General features: G+C 43.4%; 1 protein-coding gene across 9 annotated transcripts in view; it reads left to right on the top strand.

Annotated features, from left to right (window-relative positions):
- Positions 1 to 20,571, top strand: part of CACNA1A (calcium voltage-gated channel subunit alpha1 A) — a 496,856-nt gene that overhangs the window by 285,236 nt on the left and 191,049 nt on the right. For all 9 annotated transcript variants that reach the window (XM_082255807.1, XM_082255800.1, XM_082255805.1 and 6 more), the window contains exons 18-20: positions 1 to 96; positions 3,184 to 3,978; positions 4,621 to 5,039. The exon at positions 1 to 96 is cut by the window's left edge and continues 11 nt beyond it. In XM_082255807.1, the coding sequence (XP_082111933.1) occupies positions 1 to 96; positions 3,184 to 3,978; positions 4,621 to 5,039 (1,310 nt within the window). The remainder of the gene's footprint in view (positions 97 to 3,183; positions 3,979 to 4,620; positions 5,040 to 20,571) is intronic.

The following is a 20,571-nucleotide window of genomic DNA, read 5'->3' as shown; positions in this document are numbered from 1 at the left end:
GGAAGAGGAGGCTGCCAATCAAAAATTAGCATTGCAGAAAGCCAAGGAAGTAGCAGAAGTCAGTCCACTATCAGCTACCAACATGACCATAGCAGCGTAAGTGTGTTAGGTTTTCTAAACAAAAAGAAAACAAAATGTGCATCAAAACTACCTATATTTTCAGGCTAGATGAGGAAAAAAATGCCTTGAATTATTTTTGCTATACAATATTTCAGCTCTTTTTTCCTTTCCCTTTCTTTTCCTTTTCACATTCTAAATTTAGGACCCTTTGACTGGTGCACTGGGTGATCATACAATGTATTTTGGGTTTTTATGCTTCCCAACTCCCCTTCCCTTCCCGGCTGCTCTGTTCACCATTAGAGGAGAGGGAAAAAATGTAAACGCCAAGTCAATATTAGTCTGTACTTAAACAGGAGGACTGTCTCCCTGCCTAAATGTGACAACTCTGCTATCAAAAGCTGGTCATAGCTAAAGGCTAAACAGAAAAAAAAATCTAAAAGGTTCCTCCATTCATGCTGTATAGCCCAGATGGATGAATCTGAAGTGCCAGCTATTGTATTCTGACAGCCGGCCTCAAGTTCTATCAGAATACCCAAACAGCCGCTGCATGTGATTGGATGCAGCCACTGTTTGACAATTTAGCACCAGCTCCTTTATTTCTTTTAATCAAAGCATTTTGATTGGGAGGGTGCCGACAAGGCTACTTAAGAAGCAAATTTCAGCCGCTTCACCAAGAACTGACTGAAGTTCAGTCAGTATATGGTAAGCTTTAATGCCTAGTTGCCAAGCAGCAGAGCTGTGATGTGGGAGAAAGGAGAGTGTGCCTCATGCATGCATATACTCACCAGTACCATTTATTTCTCTTCACTTCTAGTAGGGAGTGAACCAGGGCAAGAAAACAGAAGGCGCTATGGAGCAAAGGGTTACGATACCTGTAATCAAACAAAAATTGTTATCTAATCTTAACAATTTTATGAAAACTGACAATGATTGTTATTTCTATAGCTACCTCAAAAGTGATGGTAAAGTCACTTGTATTAATTTCTTTGATCCTCTCTGTTTTAGGTCCCTGTTCAGTACAGTGTGTGTGTTTTCCTAAAATTATAATTCTGAATACCTTTTTTGCAGAGTCCTGTCATGTGACCTCCCTCTGCTTCCCTTTCCAGTAAGTGAGTACAGTGGGAGGGGCTGAGATTTCCCTCCGATGAATGCAAGCTAGCAGAGGGAGGTCACATGTCTGCACAGCAGAGCTCTGCAAAGAAGGTATTTAGCATTAGAATTTTAGGAAAACACACACACTGTACTGAACAGGGACCTAAAACAGAGAGAATCAAAGTAATAATTACATGTTTCTCATAGGTGTGCTCAGCCTATTGCATTAGGGTGTGATATTGGCTCTTGCACAAACTACGGAACTTACAGGGAGAGGGGGAGTGGGGAGATGCAGAGATGCTGGGGAGATAGCTAAGGATGACGGAGGCACGTAAACTAACCATGCTATCAGAGATCAGCATAGACATGGTCAGTTTATAGAGGGGAAGACAGGAACAGGCAGGATCAGCCAGGTATCGTACAACATAGAAAGAGACAATTGACATAGCTATATCACTGTGCTTTAAAGGGTCAGGAGCTTTTTTTTTCTTAGGGTTACAACCAATTTAATAGCAGCAGACAGTTGGAAATGTAAAATAGCCCTGGTGGGACTTTCCTCACTGATTGTTATTTTTTACCTTCAGTAAGCCTCATACTAGCATATCTGCTCAGGGCATAAACACTTGACACATATTTGACACATATTTGTATACAGGCAGTCCCCAGGTTACAAACAAGATTGGTTCTGTAGGTTTGTTCTTAAGTTGAATTTGTATGTAAGTTGGAACAGGTACATTTTTTAAGTTCGATTCCAGCCAACAAAAATATATATTTTTACGTTTTTTGGATAGCGTGGGTAAGGGTTAACATCCTTGTAATTTTTGTTTTGCTGTCTGTGCCCCTGTACAGAAGATTTCACCTTACTTTCTGTCCCTGTGACAATTGAATTTTAAAAATGTTGGGTTGTTGTGGAAACAAGGATTGGTGGTAAAGCTTCACCTTTTTCCCATGATAAATCTTAGAGGAGTGAATTTCATTTCCAAAGGGGAGATTTCCTCTCACTTCCTGTTGTCTCTCTCCGTTTGTAAGTATGAGTCGTAAGTAAGTCGGATGTTTGTAACTCGGGGACTGCCTGAACTTAGTAAAAAAAAACAACTACATGTAGCTTTACTTTAGTAAAACTGGAGTGCATAATGTTCTTTCCATTTGTGGTGACTGCACATGTAGTAAAGATAAACATATAACTGATTTCTGCTTTACCTTGCTGACATTCGAGTGTACAGTGTTTAGTTTCCAGAAAGTCAAATTTAGAATATATAAAGAGCATGCATGCACACAGCAGGTTGCCTGAGAGCACTATCTCAAAAGATGGTATCCTGGCTAAATGTGTGCAACAGTGGCTGGCATCAAGCTGCTTTTCAAGGACCATTTGCAACTTTTGGACAGGACTGTGATATATGGACATGGAGTGGAAAAGGAACGTCACTGATGACATCAAGACAATGACTATGTGTGCAGTTAGCTGTAATGGAAAGCATGGATGAGTCTTGTGCAAACACGTAAGACAAATGGCGGTAATACCATTACTCTCCCAATAATCATTAAAATTCAGTAAATTTTTCTAGTTTGTAAACAAGAAATTACTTGAAGAACTGAATCCACACCAGTACAAGATGGATTTTTATTAGTTGCTATAAAAATCTATACTGAAAGAAATATATGGGCTGCCATTGCTTAACTCAACATTTGATAATGCTAGTTGCATACCTATTCATTAATTCCTGGAGAATCACTCTCCTTCAAGAAGTATACAGGTGCGATGTACATACTTGCCTCTGACTTTGCTGGCTGCATGCTTATTGTGTGTCAATAACTCAATACAGCCAGGCAACCATTCTAAAAGAATGTAATCAGTGGCAACCTAAATACTTATTTGGGTAGCATAAAGTGTAATAAATGTTTTAGTTATAGTGAAAACTGGCGGTAAGTAGAATAAAAAAAATAAAATTTGGTAAATGCATGAGCATGTGATTATAAATGTATTTTTTAGAAGAGTCTGTTAAACAAAATGTGCATTTCACACTCATGTAGGAAAGAGCAACAGAAGAACCAGAAGACGTCGATGTCTGTCTGGGAGCAGCGTACAAATGAAATGCGTCGACAGAATTTGATGAACAGTCGGGAGGCCCTGTATAGTGAGATGGATCCTGAAGAGCGTTGGAAGATGTCTTTCATGCGTCCAGATGTTAAAACACATCTTGACCGGCCACTGGTTGTAGATCCACAAGAAAACCGTAACAACAACACCAACAAAAGTCGGCCAGGAGAAAGCAAGACACCTTTGGAGCAGCGGCTTTCTCACCAACGGGCAGAAGACTATCTGCGCAAGCAAGCACGGTTTCAAGAGCGTGCAAGCCGGGCATATGATATGGGCCAGGAACCTGGCCGTCGGCCTCGGAGCAAAGAACAAGAAATTTCTCGTGATGGGCAGGACATGGGTCTTCAAGACAGGACAGGGGAAGTAGATGGAGGTGTACGACCACCCCAGGATCCACCCAGGAGACACAGAGGTGGAGGAAGCAAAGAGAGTAGGAGTGGTTCCCCTTTGCCACGTGGGGAAAACGATCACCGCAGACACAGGGTGCATCGCAGAACAGGGGAAGAGCAAGAATACGTGGGTGGGGGTGGTAGTAGGGGAGGTGGCGGAGGAGGAGAAAGGAGGCCTCGTCATGCAAGGGAGGGTGGAAGAACAAGGGAAGTCAGCGGTGGAGGGGAAAGTGAAGGGCCTGATGGAGAAAGGAGAAGGCGGCATCGCCATACTGCACAATCCACCTATGAGAATGATGTGAAGAGAGACGACAGGGAAAGAAGACATCGGAGACGGAAGTAAGTAATGGAATCACTCATTAGAGAGTAAGGTAATAGTTTCACTAATTGTAACTACTGTCAGATCCTGGTGGGAAGAACTTCATTCTTATTCCTGTCATAGCCATAGCTGGGAGAGACTTGGCTCAACTTTTCTGTTTAGCAAACTCATTACACTAGTCTAAATTATTTCTTTATTTATTCTTATGAGGATTTCTTTAGATGACAGATGACAGCATTTCAGCTCCCTGTGGCCTCTTTATAAGACTATATGGAGTACATAGGCTGGTGACAATAGTAGCTCTCAGTTTCATTGGTTACAGACCTAATAAATGTAAAAATCTTGTGTATGTTCTCTCCATCAAGACAGCAGAAGACCTATCAACTGAATATTACTCCACTCTATTCAAAATCGAAAATACTTTTTTAGTGGCGCTGCCTACCAGTGAGTATGTGTATATGATTGTGTAATCAGTCTTAGAGTGAACACGTAGGGCTATCTCCTTCTAAACAAAATGTTATTTACCACCAAAAAGGTGACATTTAATTATAAATATGAAAAGGTAATATTATAAAGGCTCTTTCTTGGGCTTCAACCTCAGTATTTTTAAAATCATTTGTCTTATTTTACTTACTGATAATGGTGCTTATTTGGACTTACAGGGACCCTAATGCTCCAGCTCCCAGCTCTGGCCCAAGCCTTTCCACCACAAGACCCATTCAGGATCGATCTCGCCAGGAGAACCAAAGTCAGCAGCCAGAAAACATGGACAACATCCGCAACAACAAGCTGGTGACCAATGAACCCCCAATGGGGGGAGGAGGAGGAGGCATCAACCACAGCCCAGCCAAAATGGGCAATCACACCAACTGCGCCAATAACAACAGTGTTCCCACTGTCAATTCTGCTCCAAGACGGACGCCTCTGCCCACTAATTCTGGCCCTCCCCCCACTGCGCCAGATCCTGCCCAGACACTTAGTAACCCCACTGATGCCTCCAAAGTGACTAAAACTCTTGAGCAGACCACAGTGGATATTACACCACCTTTCCCTGCACCAGTAGAAAATGCTGTTTCACAAGGTAATGTATTTGACTGATACTATCTTATTTTGTGTTTTTAATTTATTGCTTTGGGTCTGTTAATAATGCATTGCTTTTGGTTCCAACAATTCAAAATAAATTAGTTCTAATTTTAGAGATAAGTGACACCAACTGCCACATAAAAACAATTAAGGGCATGGGACATACCTGAGATCCGGATCATCAACTAGTTACTTTACATTCTTGCATTCACAATTCATTATATATAATATACAGTGATCTTGTGGTCATGCTGTGGACATTTATGCATTATATATTCTCAACAAGCAGCAAAGAAAAACAATCCCTCACTGATCTCTGTATCTGCAGATACTGTGGAGCAGTTAATGCCTTAGGGCTCGTTCACATGTGCAGCAACCCTTGCGGCCCCTCCTAAAAGCAATCTTTTGTAGATTGTTTTTCAGAGAGTGGTTGGGATATGACACCTCCTGACTGCAGGTTTTGAGCCTGAAAATCCTTCACTACAATAGTGTGCATTCACATAAATGGGTCGTGTTTGGTAGCAGTACTACCTGTGTCTACGATATGGTATATATTTTTGCTGCCAAGCATCACAGCTGTAGTATTTGTACCATCCTGTCCAGTTGCCGTTGTAGTTTTTAATAACAAGATTGGTCTTTATTGAAAAATTGAGTAAGACGAAATACATGACAAATCAAAACAGGTAAGGCAGTAGGTAATAAACAATGTCCTCCAATTGCTATGAAATGATAGGATATGAAACAGTGAGCATCAAAAATACAGACTATGAATGCAGTATTCAAGGGAGGGGGGGGGGGGGGCACAGACGATTACTCCTCGATCATAAGACAGGGACAGTGTACCCAAGGAACCAGCCACAGAATCAAGTTTGCTCTGTCCATGGGAGCTAGACCCTGTCATACTCCCGAGGGAATCCCCTGTTAGTATCAGGGCCATCTTACCGCGAATGGGCACGCTGGGCAGTTCCCAGCCAAGCATTAGTCCCGATTCCCGAGTGTATCCCGCCACCGAACTTAGCAGGTGACAAACGCCTGTCGGCCATGCACTGCTGTCAGGCCACTTGGGCCGTGGAGGGGGAGCCCACAACTGCAGGAATGCCTGTCAGCCTTCACGGGAACAGGCACACGCAGGACAATTGTGTCTGACTCCCGTCCGTGTGTGTGTTCACTGGACCCAGCCGCCTGACTTGGAAGCTGTCATTAGCCTGGCACTGCTGTAATAGCGCCTTATTGATAATCTCCATTTTTATTCTCATGGGTGATTGTGTAGGCAGGGCCCCAGTGAATTGCATTGCCCGGGGTCCTTTAATGCTCTTAAGATGGTACTGGTTAGTATATGTAATTTTATACATGGGTAACACTGCACCAATATAAGATTCCCAGGATTCCACTGTGGGGGGGGGGGGGGGGGGAGAAGACCATCTAGTAAGTATTTCTTTTTTAGCATAACACAGTAAGAAAGAGGTCAAGATCTTGGTGTAGTGAGATCTCTGCTCATCGTCATGGATGCCCAATAAGGCTAATTTAGCCGATACCAGCAGGGATAGCTGTAATCGGGTATTAATACAGTCAAAAATCGCTATCCAGTATCTTACCAGCCTGGGGCAAGTCCAGAACATATGAGCATAGTTGCTTTCAGAAGACTGGCATCGGGGGCAGTTTGGTGAACGCTGTGGGTATATTCTCTGCAGTCTTTGAGGAGTGTAAAATACCCTATGTTAGGGATATGCAAACTGTGGCCCTTCAGCTGTTGCAAAACTACAAGTCCCTTCATGTCTCTGGGTGTCATGCTTGTGGCTGTCGGAGTCTTGCTATGCCTCAAAAGACTTGTAGTTCTGCAACATCTGGAGGGCGACAGTTTGCATAACCTTGCCCTATGTAAAAACTTGGTTTGTATCAAATTATCTCAAGAGGAGATCACAAGTTTGAAGCCATCCTCAAAGCACCCTTCCCAGGTTTCCCAGAGCCTATCCATTTTAGGGGATTCCAGACAAAGGAATGCTTGATATAGTGAGGAGAGGGGTTTATACAGGGTTTCCTGTGCCAGGAGCTCCTCTATAGAGTCTGCCTTTAGACTCGGAGCAGCGCTGTTGTAGTTTAGTGTAAACAAGGCCTTACGAGGTTCACAACAGAACTGTAGAAATTGCAGCTCATCTTCTCCTGCTTTTCATGGCAGCAAGGCCTTGGCAGCATGCCGGCATTTTAATGTAAACTAACAGAAGGTGCTATAAGCTGTACACAACCAAACCACCACCAGGCACTCATGCTATGATGCACAAGAATGTGAACTGTCCAGCGGCCATATGTGTGAAGCCAATAATAGTGAGGATTGGAAGTCCAGAGCCCGATAACATAAGTAGTCGGAAGTCACATAAAAGACCGTTTATTTCAACAATAAAGCAGCAATAAAAAACAGCAAGAAGCCAGAGCTGAATGTGGAACAGCATTACCAGAGGTGGATTTAATCCCGACCTGCAACAGCAGAGGTTTGGAGGCTGAAATGCTGCCATCTGTCATCTAAAGTCCCCTAATGAACCCTGCATATACCGGGAGATCTGGATGGAGGACAGATCCTGTGCGAGAAACCACCCACCATGGCTGAATACCAGAAAGTACAGGTCACCAGAAACAGCCTGGCTGGAACACAGGGATCAGCTGATCCACCAACATGAAGCTGAGCAAACAGGAAGGGAAGTTTGTTGCCAGGACTACATGTTTGTTACCCCTTTGTCAAATCCCATTACCAACTCTTGTGCTACAGCTGTCATCATGACACTATGATGGGGAGAGTCTTTTAGCGCTTAATCTGCTTGTGTTGTGTAGCTAGAAGCCATACAGAAACTGCAACCCCACATCAGAGCCTCTGTTGGAATTTTTAGGGATGAATTACGCCACAGTACATGCATCTACAGAGGTCTGTAAGGACTGTTAGAGCCCATTTATTGCTTGCTTAGAATATGTCCGTACAAGTGACAGTAAAGTCCTGTGGCATCGTGTAGTAAAATTCTTTTGATTAACACAAACAATAGTAAAGCACTCACAATTCGAAATAGAGCAATATGCCTATCCAGAGTTGGGAGTCTCTTAAGCAAGAATGCGGCTTTTGCCAGCAAGATTAAGAGACATTTCCCTTTCTCAGTCTTCCAGCTAGTAGAGATGCTCAGGTCTTTACATTGGAGCACTTTAAACTTTATATTGTATCATTTATTTTAACATGATTGATGGCTATGTATCAAATTTGCGAGACCTTGAAAGAAACAAGATGACAGCACAAAAGTATAGTATTTAGTCTGAGAGAGAGCAGTATGACAGTATGAAGTCCCAAGCAGCTTTACTAGCTGTTCAGGCAGAGAATTGTCCCCTGAAATACGTCCTTTGTAATGGATCCTAATGCTTGCTGTATGAATGAGGTGTTTGTATGCACAGAAGAGCAGCAGAGAGGACACAGGGATCCAGGGTCCTGGTTCTTATCATCCAGCAGGGACTGATAAGGCCTTTGACTCTATGAGCTATGCTCTTGCTGTGCATTACTATTTTTTGTTAGCATTAGAAGGATTTTACCACACTAATCTTTGCAATCATTTGTGTTTTATATTTACTGAGATGTTCCTCTTTTTAAGCTGCATGGAAACAACATACCCAAAATCCTCATATGCGTATCAAGCATTCTGGATCCGGAGGACTGTGTAATGCAGTTGAATCCAGGGCAGCCATCAGAAATTGTGGGGCCCCTTACACAGCTTTAGGCCTGCCCCCCCCCCCCTCCTGCCCTTCAGTGCACACTTTTATTTTAACACTGAGCCCCGGTTCACATTTATGCGAGTGCGGGGTTCGCATGTAATGTCGGAGTGCACTGCTCCTTCATTACATGCGATCGGCTGTGCGGTGCGAGTTTAGCCATACACTTTGTATGGCTATATTCGCACCGCACCCGCAGCAAACACGCACAGGACCCTTTTTTGCAGCCGCATCAGGATCGGATCACACAGTGGTTCACACTTGTGCGATCCGATCCTGTGCGAACTGCAAGATCGCACTGCGATATGCGATCAAACTGGGGGTGTCGTTAAGATTACATTGACACCCCCAGCGTATCGCATATGGCAGTGTGAACTGCCGGGGTTGCGTGTGCGATGCGGGAACAGGCTGCGGATCCGCAGCCTTCCCGCATCGCATAAGTGTGAACCAGACCTTACAGTGTAATATATGAAAATTCTATTCCAAGTCATCAGTGCTATCAAGATTTAACAGTAAGTAATTATATTTTGTCCAAAAATATCCAAATTCAGCAGCTGTACCCCCTCACACGTGTATGCACTCAGTCCCCCTCACATGTGTACGCACTCAGCCCCCCTCACATGTGTACGCACTCAGCCCCCCTCACACGTTTACGCTCTCAGCCCCCCTCACACGTTTACGCTTTCAGCCCCCCTCACACGTTTACGCTTTCAGCCCCCCTCACATGTTTACGCTTTCAGCCCCCCCTCACACGTTTACGCTCTCAGCCCCCCTCACACGTTTACGCTTTCAGCCCCCCTCACACGTTTACGCTTTCAGCCCCCCCTCACACGTTTACGCTCTCAGCCCCCCTCACACGTTTACGCTCTCAGCCCCCTCACACGTTTACGCTCTCAGCCCCCCTCACACGTTTACGCTCTCAGCCCCCTTCACATGTGTATATATTGCACACACACATGTAGAGACACGTACACACACACAGTCACGTGTACACACACATGTACACTCACAGATATATACACACACAGACATGTACGCACATGCACACACAGTCACGTGTACACACACATGTACACTCAGATATATACACACACAGACAACATGTACACACACATACACACACATGTACACTCACAGATATATACACACACAGATATATACACACACACAGATATATACACACACAGATATATACACACACACAGATATATACACTCACAGATATATACACACACAGATATATACACACACAGATATATACACACACAGACATAACACACACAGACATATACACTCACAGATATATACACACACAGATATATACACACACAGATATATACACACACAGATATATACACACACACAGATATATACACACACAGATATATACACACACACAGATATATACACTCACAGATATATACACACACAGATATATACACACACAGATATATACACACACAGACATAACACACACAGACATATACACTCACAGATATATACACACACAGATATATACACACACAGATATATACACACACAGATATATACACACACACACATGTACACACACAGTCACAGATATGTGTACACACACAGGTACATACACAGACACACATGTACATACAGAGACACACATGTACATACAGAGACACACATGTACACAACCACCCCCTTTTCAGTTGTACATAGCCCTTACTTGTAAGGTGGTCTTCCCATCCCCCGCTCTTGTTTCCCCCATGTGTCTGTGACACAGAGAGGAGCTGCAGTCCAGGATACTGACAAGGAGTGCAAATGCAGGAAGTAGCCAGAGGTGGCAGCAAAGAGCCCGATGTGAGCTCTCAGCTCAATGACACAGACGCAGCAGCTTCCGACTCACACTCAAAGCCAGGGCAGTCACGGAGCACCGCTGCATCCACCCCCGTCTTTTACCCATCCTCGCCGGGCCCCTTAAAAACAGTATTATCTCATATCCCCCCCGTGGCAGGGGGAGGGGGGGGTCGGGTGCGGGTGGCGGTCCTGTAAAGTTCGGAAAAAAATTTTTTCAAAGTGTAAGGGAAGCAGTCCCCACCGGGCCACTCTAGAGGCTTGGGCCCCTTACATCAGTACTGCCTGTACCCCCCTGATGGCGGCCCTGGTTGAATCTATTCATCATTTATCAGATTAGTGACTTAGTTCTGTATTAGATTTTATTTTTTCAAAGTGCTCTCATCACCCTATGACTATCTACTTATGATTGTTGTAAGATATAAAAAGTATAGAAAAGCATCAAAAGAGCTATCTGTCTAATGTTCGGTTCCTCCTCTTCACCTGCAGTCAGGTTCTGAATGCAGCCTTAAGCCTAGTACACACGGGCCAAATAAAAGGCGACATACAAACCATGTGTATAGCAAAGGTCTGCCAATTGGCTCCCAATCGGCCTGACTGGAGTGTTCTGGCGGAGGGAACATCCCCCTGTCAGAATGCAACAGCCCAGCAGGGGAGATTGCTGTAAGGATTGTAAGTACAGCGCCTCCGACCTCCGACCCGCTGCGTTGAACGGGAAAAAAAAAAACTAGTAGTGGGTACTAGGCTTTAAGATTTTTTTCTTCTTTGTGTGATGTGATTCATTTGCATAGCCTGGCCACAGGTTCACTCTAAAGTGTACACATGGTACACAACCTTGTTCTACTTTTTCTGAAGGCTTTAACTTTGTAACTTGGGTTACTACCAAATTTATCTCTATTGTAATTCATCAGAATAATATAAGAAATTACAACAGATTGCAAAAACCATAGAAAAAACTCAATTTTCAGGTCTTTATATACCATATTGTATTAGTCTGCCAAGAAGGGAACAACAAAGAACAAGTGGAGAACTCTGCTTCCTCCAACCTCCGCTGTTTTACTCACTTGCCCCTACTAGGCTGTAACTGATGATCTGAAAATTCCCTGTTTCTCACCTACTTATGCTGTTTCTTACTAATGCCCTTGGCAAACTGGGATGAAACATGACCAGGGAATTACACATAAGGTGAACCAAAAACACTGGTTTTGCAAAGCATACTGTGTTTCCTATAGAGAGAGTACAACAGTGACTTGCTGAGACAATTTATCTGTAATGAACGCAAATCGTTGGGTCATAGTAATGGCCCTTACATACTACAAGAAAATCGGGTGAACATTTTCGTCCGAGGAACGATCGTAAAATTTTCATATAGTGTATACACAAGTTTCGACAGCCGATTCCAACCTTCCGAACGAAAATTTCCGAAAGGACAAAGTTTTTTCTCGTACGGGAACAGAACAAATGATTTTTTGTTGTGTGTACCCTTTTTGTACAATTTTCCTATGAGAAATATCAGATATGAAAGACTGCGCGTGATCAGAAACAACAAATAACAAAAATAAGCCTCTTGCTGCGAAACATTGAGGGGAAACCAGCTGATCTATTGCCTGATTTTCTTATGTGTACGGGGCTTTAGGGAGAGCGGCTTCTATAACTTATTTAAATATATGTGTAATTTAAAGTCGATCTTCACTGCATCTGAGCACCACAAACCAGAAATACTATTTATTTCATTTTTAATATTCAAAGCAAACTCCCCCATCCATCCATATATCAATGCTTTATTTTGGGGAGAAATCAATTTGAAAAACACCCTCTAGCATTTCTGGCCATGGCCATCTTGAGTAAGGGCATATGATTAATGTAGTATTTACTTCCTGCCCTTAGCTCAAGAATGCATGCAGGAGAGTGTGCTGAGCTGTGAAAACCCCCCCTCCCCTCCTGAAGACTCCTGGGATCTATGACATCATTTGCCTAGACATGAAACCAGGAAGTAACTGAAGAAATGTAAAAAAAAAGTTTAAAACAATAAAATATGATATACTTTCCTATCTATTTACTAATGCTAGCAGCATGAGAATTAAAAATAGTCAATGTTGATTGGGAGAGTGAAGTTCCACTTTAACCACTTTACCACCGGAGGATTTCGCTGTCTTACGTCCAGGCCACTTTTTGCGATTCGGCACTGTGCGAATTTAACTGACAATTGCGCGGTCATGCAACATCTTACCCAAACGAAATTTACGTCCTTTTTTCCCCATAAACAGAGCTTTCTATTGGTGGTATTTGATCACCTGTGCGATTTTTACTTTTTGTGCTATAAACAAAAAAAGAGCAACAATTTTGAAAAAATAACAATATTTTTCACATTTTTTATATGAAATCCCCCCCCCCCCCCCCAAAATGTAAAAATCATTTTTTTATCATTTTCGGACAATTTGTTTTCTGCTACATATTTTTGGTAAAAAAAATCGCAATAAGCGTATTTTGATTGGTTTGCGCAAAAGTTATTGCGTTTACTAACTAAGGGAAGGATTTCTGTAATTTTTGGTGTTTTTTTTTTTAACGAGTAATGGCGGCGATCTGCGATTTTGTTTTACTATAAATATGCACTGTTACTGTAAAAATGACACTGGCAGGGTAGGGGTTAACTTTTATTGGAGAGGGAGGGGTTAATGTATGCCTGGTGCTTACTGACGTGTGTGGGGGGAGGTGACTGAGTGACACAGGGACAGATCGCAGGTTCAGCTATGCTGAACCCTGCAATCTGACCCTGTCTGTCACTTAGGAGATCCGCCCGCTTGTGTTTACACAAGCGGACGGATCTCCACAATCGATTCCCAGACGATCGGGGAAGAGCGGCGGTGATCACCGCCGCTCCTCCCCTGGCCCGACTCCCGCTGTAACTTAATACAGTGGGAGCGAGCCTCCGGCGGTGCGCGTGCCGCCCACAAGGGGAGGAGTCCAGCGACGCAGGTCTACATCGCTGGATGGAATCTAACCACTTTGCCGCAGTAGCACCAATGTGAGCGGTCGGCAAGTGGTTAAAGCAGAACGAAACTCTGCAAATGCTCCAGTGATCCAGCATCCTTGAGGTCCCTTGCTGGCACCAGCCAGTGGTGTACCTAGCATTTCTGGCACCTGGGGCCAATCATTTTTCAATATGCTCCTCCCCACGCACACAAAAAAGTAACTAAAGGAATACAGCAGTTTGTGCAAAATTGTGGGTGTGGTCAAATTTTACTAACAATAGGAGGGGCTTAAAGGACCATGGCTAAATAAAACCTGAGCATACACATGCCACACTACTTGTACCTGCACTCTTAGGAATACATTTCGCACAGGGTACAGGGTTAAGGATTGGGCAATGCACAGGCCACTGCACAGACTTCAACCAAAAATGAACTCCTCCCACCAGTACAATTCCCCCCCCCCCCCAAAGCCTATACTTCCCTAAGTACAAATCTCAACCAACAGCCCATCACCTCAGTACAGACCCTCTTCCCAGCCTAAACCCTCAGTACAGACTTTCTTGCCCAGTGCAGACCTTCCTCAGCACAAAGTCCCACCCCCCAGAACAAATCCTTCCCCTAAACTATATCCCTCACAGAACCCCTGCACTACAGACCCTCCCCCTAGCCTAAAACTCCCTCAGTACAGAACCCCTTTCCCAGTAAAGACACCATTTAATGCAGAATTTCTTACCAATCAGTGGCAGTTTGGAATGAGGCACGTCCTCCCCTCGGCTGAATCATGTGAGCCTTCCCTTGACTCTGAACTGCTGCTGTCAGACAGGCATAAGTGGTGCTGCAATGCTTGTGGCTCAACCACTACAGTGCCACTTATGCTTGTCTGACAGCAACGCAAAAAAAATAATGTTTTGTGGTCATTCCCAGAGTGCCAGTACCTGGTATCCCCTAAGTATGCCACTAGTGCTGGCATCTTCTTCCCAGCTTATCCCAGGTGCTAGGTCTTTGGCCATCATGTGCATACGTTCATTCATTCTGGCAGTAAGGTTCTGTGCCAAGAATGTACCCTGAGCTGCACATGCACAGCCAAGTGTACATTCTAAAGAAGATTGAAAACAGGTAGGCAAACTTGTTTTATTTCAGAAAAGACATAACATGTATCTTCTACAATAAAGAGCCTGCCTGCTCGCATGTTTTTTTACTTTAGGTCCACTTTAAGATTTATTAGTTTAGCTATGTAGACAACAGTCTTTATTCAGCAAAGCAGTTAAAGTCCAACAAAACTTGAACTGAACTAAAGTGCTTCTAAACCCCAAAACAGACATTGGATATATTACAAAACATACAAACATTGGATATATTGCAGCTTACCAATCCTTAAATACGGTGGCTACATTCGTATTCTAATGTTATATTTCCCTTTATTTTCGCCTTGTGATGAAACCAGTAACACACTTGCTGTCTTAGGGTGGCTCCTCTATCTATGGAAGAGCAAAAAGGACATATTTGACAGCAGCATTGCCTGGAGAGGGTAATGTTAGATGGACTTTACATTTTTCTTTTTGGATTACAAATTTTAACTAGATGAATAAAAGATGGCCATGGTAAGCCCCATGCCTGTGGTAAATGGTTTTTCAAAACTCTGTCATTTTTGCTACACAGCTTAGTTTGTTAAAGGAATTTGGAAAATAACAGACTTACTGACAAGAAACACATAGTAAAATTATGCTATGGGGGGGCTTAAAGAAACAAAGACGGCTTTGATAAAGTGGAAAAAAAACCCCAAAAAGACCTACCTCCACCTTTCAGTGATGTGGCGGTTATATGCTTTACCGGCCAATGTCATCTTCTTCCCGGCTACTTCCAGGTGCCGGGTTTTCAGCCTCTTCATTGGCCAGCGGAGGAATGACTTCAACACGCACATGCACATGGGAGTCAGTCATTCCGGCACAGTCAGAAAAATTGCATTTTTTTTACAAATTAAGTTTAGTTTCAATGTAATGCTAGTGAAAGACTGCATTATATAGGTCATTCTTAATGTGGCCTTTAGTACCAGTTTAAGTCAGTTTATTTACTCAAGTGCAAGTCTTACGGTTTTTTGTTTTTTCGAACAGCATGTCCCCTGCCAACATGCTGTAAAGAAGGACCCCTTAGACCCTAATCAGCAAAGCATATGTTTTCTACCTATTGGAGGGCTGTAGTACAGAGGGCTGTAGCAGTGGGTGTGCCAGAGTGTCTCCACTCTGGATTGAGGAGCATCAGAGACTCCTTTGGACAGCAGCATTGTCAATCTGGGGAGAGGGTAGTGTTACCATATTGACCACTGTAAGCACCCCAGTCAGGAATTAAAGTGGAACTAAACACTGCTGTCTCATACAGCCAAGGAAGCTGTCATGGTGCTGCATATACACTGCTCAAAATAATTAAAGAATCACTTTGAAAGCACATCAGATCTCAATGGGGAAAAATATCATGCTGGATATATATACTAATAAGAACTGGGTAATGTGTTAGGAAGGAAAGGATGTCACATAATTTAATGGAAATAAAAAATATCAACCTACAGAGGAATGAATTCAAAGACACCCCGAAAATCAAAGTGAAAAAAGAATGCAGCAGGTTAGTCCATTTTGCTGAAATTTCATTGCAGCAACTCAAAATGGTACTCAGTAGTTTGGATGGTCCCATGTGCTTGTATGCATGCTTGACAATGTTGGGGCATGCTCTTTTTGAGACGAACGCTGGTTTCCTGGGGTATTTTCTCCCAGATCTGGACCAGGGCATCACTGAGCTCCTGAGCAGACTGAGGTGCAACCTGGTGGCGTCGGCTGGACCAAAACATAATGTTGCAGAGATGTTCTATTGGATTTAGGTCAGGTGAGTGTGGGGGCCATTCAATGGTATCAATTCCTTCATCCTTAAGGAACTGGCTACATACTCTCACCACATGACTGCAAGAGCATAGGGTCTGAAAATGGGTCCAAAGATTTCATCCCAATACCTAATGGCAGTCAGGGTGCCATTGTTCAGCCTGCAGAGGTCTATGTCGGTGTCTCTCTATGGATATGCCTCCCCAGACCATCACTGATCCTTCACCAAACCAGTCATGCTGAACAATGTTACAGGCATCATAACGCTCTCCGCGGCTTCTCCAAACCCTTTCATGTCTGTCAAATGTGCTCTGGGGGAACCTGCCCTCATCTGTGAAAAGCACAGGGCACCAGAGGCCGGCCTGCCAGTTCTGGTGTTCAATGGCAAATGCTGGTCGGGTATTACGGTGCTGGGCAGTGAGCACAGAGCCCACTAGAGGATGTTGGGCCCTCAGACCACCCTTATGAAGTCTGTTTCTGATTGTTTGGTCAGAGACATTCACACCAATGGCCTGCTGGAGGTCATTTTGTAGGACTCTGGCAGAGCTCATCCTGTTCCTCCCTGCACAAAGGAGCAGATATCAGTCCTGCTGATGGGTTAAAGACCTTCTTTGGCCCTGTCCAGCTCTCCTAGAGTAACTGCCTCTCTCCTGGAATCTCCTCCATGCTCTTGTTACTGTGGTGGGAGACACAGCAAACCTGCCGATGGCACGTATTGATGTGCCATCCTGGAGGAGTTGGAATGCCTGTGCATCCTCTATATGGTCCAGGTATCGCCTCATGCTACCAGTAGTGACACTGACACTAGCCAAATGCCAAACTAGTGAAAAACAGTCAGAAAAGATGAGTAGGGAAAAAATTTCAGTGGCTTCCACCTGTAAAACCATTCTGTTTTGGAGGTCGCCTCATTGTTGCCCATCTAGTGCCCTCGTTGTTAATTTCATTAACGCCAAAGCAGCTGAAGCTGATTATCAAACCCCTCGGCTACTTAACTGATCAGATCAATACCCCAGAAGTTTAATTGACTTGATGCTATAATCTGATTAAAAAGTGTTCCTTTAATTTTATTTGAGCAGTGTATGTTTAGCTAGGACACCAGCCATTTTGTTGGTTTGACAGGTTCAGAGCACAAGCATATGTGACAGCTATAATTTACGGCATGCCTTTAATGTAACTTTTTTAAGAAACAGTTAAATTGATGGATTTAGTTTCACTTTAAATGGTTTGTCTAAACACTTTAACTGCAACTTTTGCTGGACAGCTTGGTCTGGAAAAGGAAGTCAAAAAATAACTGACTTACTGGTCTAATCACCAAGTGAAATTAAAGGGAAAGAAAACCTAAAAAGCAAACGAATACAGCCATCAAATCATAAAATTGTTAAGCTGCAAAATAATACATTTTGGTTTTGGACTTTATTACCACTTTAAGGTTCAATTGGGCTTGAGGATTAGCCTTCTAGACATGTCAAAAGGAGCATATTGTATGGTGCCTTGATCAGAACAATTCTTCCTTGTATGTTTGTACTTCTTTGTGCTTTTTCAAAACAATGAAAATGATTGAAACACAACAGGAGCCTAGAACTCCACTTTGCTGAAAGTACAGTGCATTCGGAAAGTATTCACAGCGCTTCACTTTTTCCACATTTTTTAATGGAACAGCCTTATTCCAAAATGAATTAAATTAATTATTTTTCTCAAAATTCTACAAACAATACCTCATAATGACAATGTGAAGGAAGTTTGTTTGAAATCTTTGCAAATTTATTAAAACTAAAACGTTTAAAAAAAATCCCATGTACATATGTACATAAGTATTCACAGCCTTTGCTCAATACTTTGTTAAAGCACCTTTGGCACCAATTACAGCCTCAAGTCTTTTTGAGTATGATGTCATAAGTTTGTCAGTTTTTCCCATTCTTCTTTCCGGGACCTCTCAAGCTCCATCAGGTTGGATGGGGAGTGGCGGTGCACAGCCATTTTCAGATCTCTCCAGAGATGTTCAATCGGGTTCAAGTCTGGGCTCTGGCTGGGTCACTCAAGGACATTCACAGAGTTATCCTGTAGCCACTCCTTTGTTATCTTGGCCATGTGCTTAGGGTCGTTGATCTGTTGGAAGATTAACCTTCCCTCCAGTCTGAGGTCCAGAGCCCTCTGGAGCAGGTTTTCATCAAGGATGTCTCTGTAAATTGCTGCATTCATCTTTCTCTCAATCCTGACTAGTCTCCCCGTTCCTGCCGCTGAAAAACATCCCTACAGCATGATGTTGCCACCACCATGCTTCACTGTAGGGATGGTATTGGAAAGGTGATGACTAGTGCCTAATTTCCTCTAGATAGAGAATTTTGTTTCTCATGGTCTGAGACTCCTTCAGGTGCCTTTTGGCAAACTATAAGCAGGCTGTCATGTGCCTTTTACTGAGGAGTGGCTTTGTCTGGCCACTTTACCATACAGGCCGGATTGGTGGAGTGCTGCAGAGATGGTTGTTCTTCTGGAAGGTTCTCCTCTCTTCACAGAGAAATGCTGGAGCTCTGTCAGAGTGACCATCGGGATCTTGGTCACCTCCCCGACTAAGGCCCTTCTCCCATGATCGCTCAGTTTGGCTGGGCAGCCTGCTCTAGGAAGAGTCCTGGTAGTTCCAAACTTCTTCCATGGATGATGGAAGCCACTGTGCTCATTGGGACCTTCAATGCTGCAGAAATCTTTCTGTGCCCTTCCCCAGATTTGTATCTCAATACAATCCTGTTTCAGAGTTCTACAGACAATTCCTTGGACTTCATGGCTTGGTTTGTGCTCTGACATGCACTGTTAACTGTGGGACCTTATATAGCCAGCTGTGTGCCTTTCCAAACCATGTCCAATCAACTGAATTTACCACAGGTGGACTCCAATTAAGTTGTATAAACATCTCAAGGATGATCAGTGGAAACAGTATACACCTGAGCTCAACTTTGAGTGTCATGGCAAAGGCTGTGAATACTTACAGTATATACATGTGATATTTTTCTTTTTTATACATTTTTAAAGATTTCAAACTTCCTTCACATTGTCATTATGGGGTGTTGTTTGTAGAATTATGAGGAAAATAATGAATTTAATCTATTTTGGAATAAGGCTGTAATATAAAAAAATGTGGAAAAACTGAAGTGCTGTGAATACTTTCTGGATGCACTGTAAATAGGAAACATTTTATTTAGACATATATATATATATAAACAGTGCCTTGCGAAAGTATTCGTCCCCCTTGAACCAATGCACAGAAGATTCCATCTTCTCCCGGTGACCAGGTGATGATGCTGACCCCGGACAGTGTGAGGAGATCCTTCAGTAGGATCAATGCACGCAAAGCTCCGGGTCCTGACAACATCCCTGGGCATATACTGAGGGACTGTGCAGCAGAACTTACTGTTGTTTTCACAGATATTTTTAACATCTCACTTAGTCAGGCTGTTGTTCCCACATGCTTCAAAGCTACTACCATCATTCCAGTCCTGAAGAAGCCATCTTCATCCTGTTTCAATGATTACCGTCCTGTTGCACTTACTTCCATCCTCATGAAGTGCTTTGAGTGGTTAGTCATGCATCACATCAAGTCTGCCCTCCCCTCCTCCCTGGACCCATTCCAGTTTGCATATCGGTCCAACCGGTCGACCGATGATGCTATTTCAACTACTCTTCACTCAGCACTTACACATTTAGAGAAAAAAGATTCATATGTTAGAATGCTGTTTATAGACTTCAGTTCAGCATTCAACACAATCATCCCTCAACAGCTCATTCATAAATTGATTAAGTTGGGGCTCAACACTTTGCTGTGCAACTGGCTGTTGGACTTTCTGATTGGAAGACCTCAGGCAGTACGGGTAAGCAGCAACACATCCAGCACCATCATACTGAATACTGGGGCCCCTCAAGGATGTGTGCTGAGCCCCCTCCTTTTCACTCTGCTGACCCATGATTGCACACCGTTACACAACTCCAACCTCTTCATTAAGTTTGCGGATGACACGACTGGTGGGTCTCATTAGTGATAGAGATGAGATAAAACTACAGGAGTGAGGTGAGCCGCTTGGCCGGGTGGTGCAGTGACAACAATCTCTCTCTGAACGTGGAGAAGACGAAGGAGATT

Source organism: Pelophylax lessonae (assembly GCF_965119305.1).
Source record: "Pelophylax lessonae genome assembly, chromosome: 4".
Taxonomy (NCBI): Eukaryota; Metazoa; Chordata; class Amphibia; order Anura; family Ranidae; genus Pelophylax; species Pelophylax lessonae.
The sequence above is the reverse complement of the archived record's forward strand: the minus strand, read 5'-3'. Positions and strand labels throughout refer to the sequence as shown.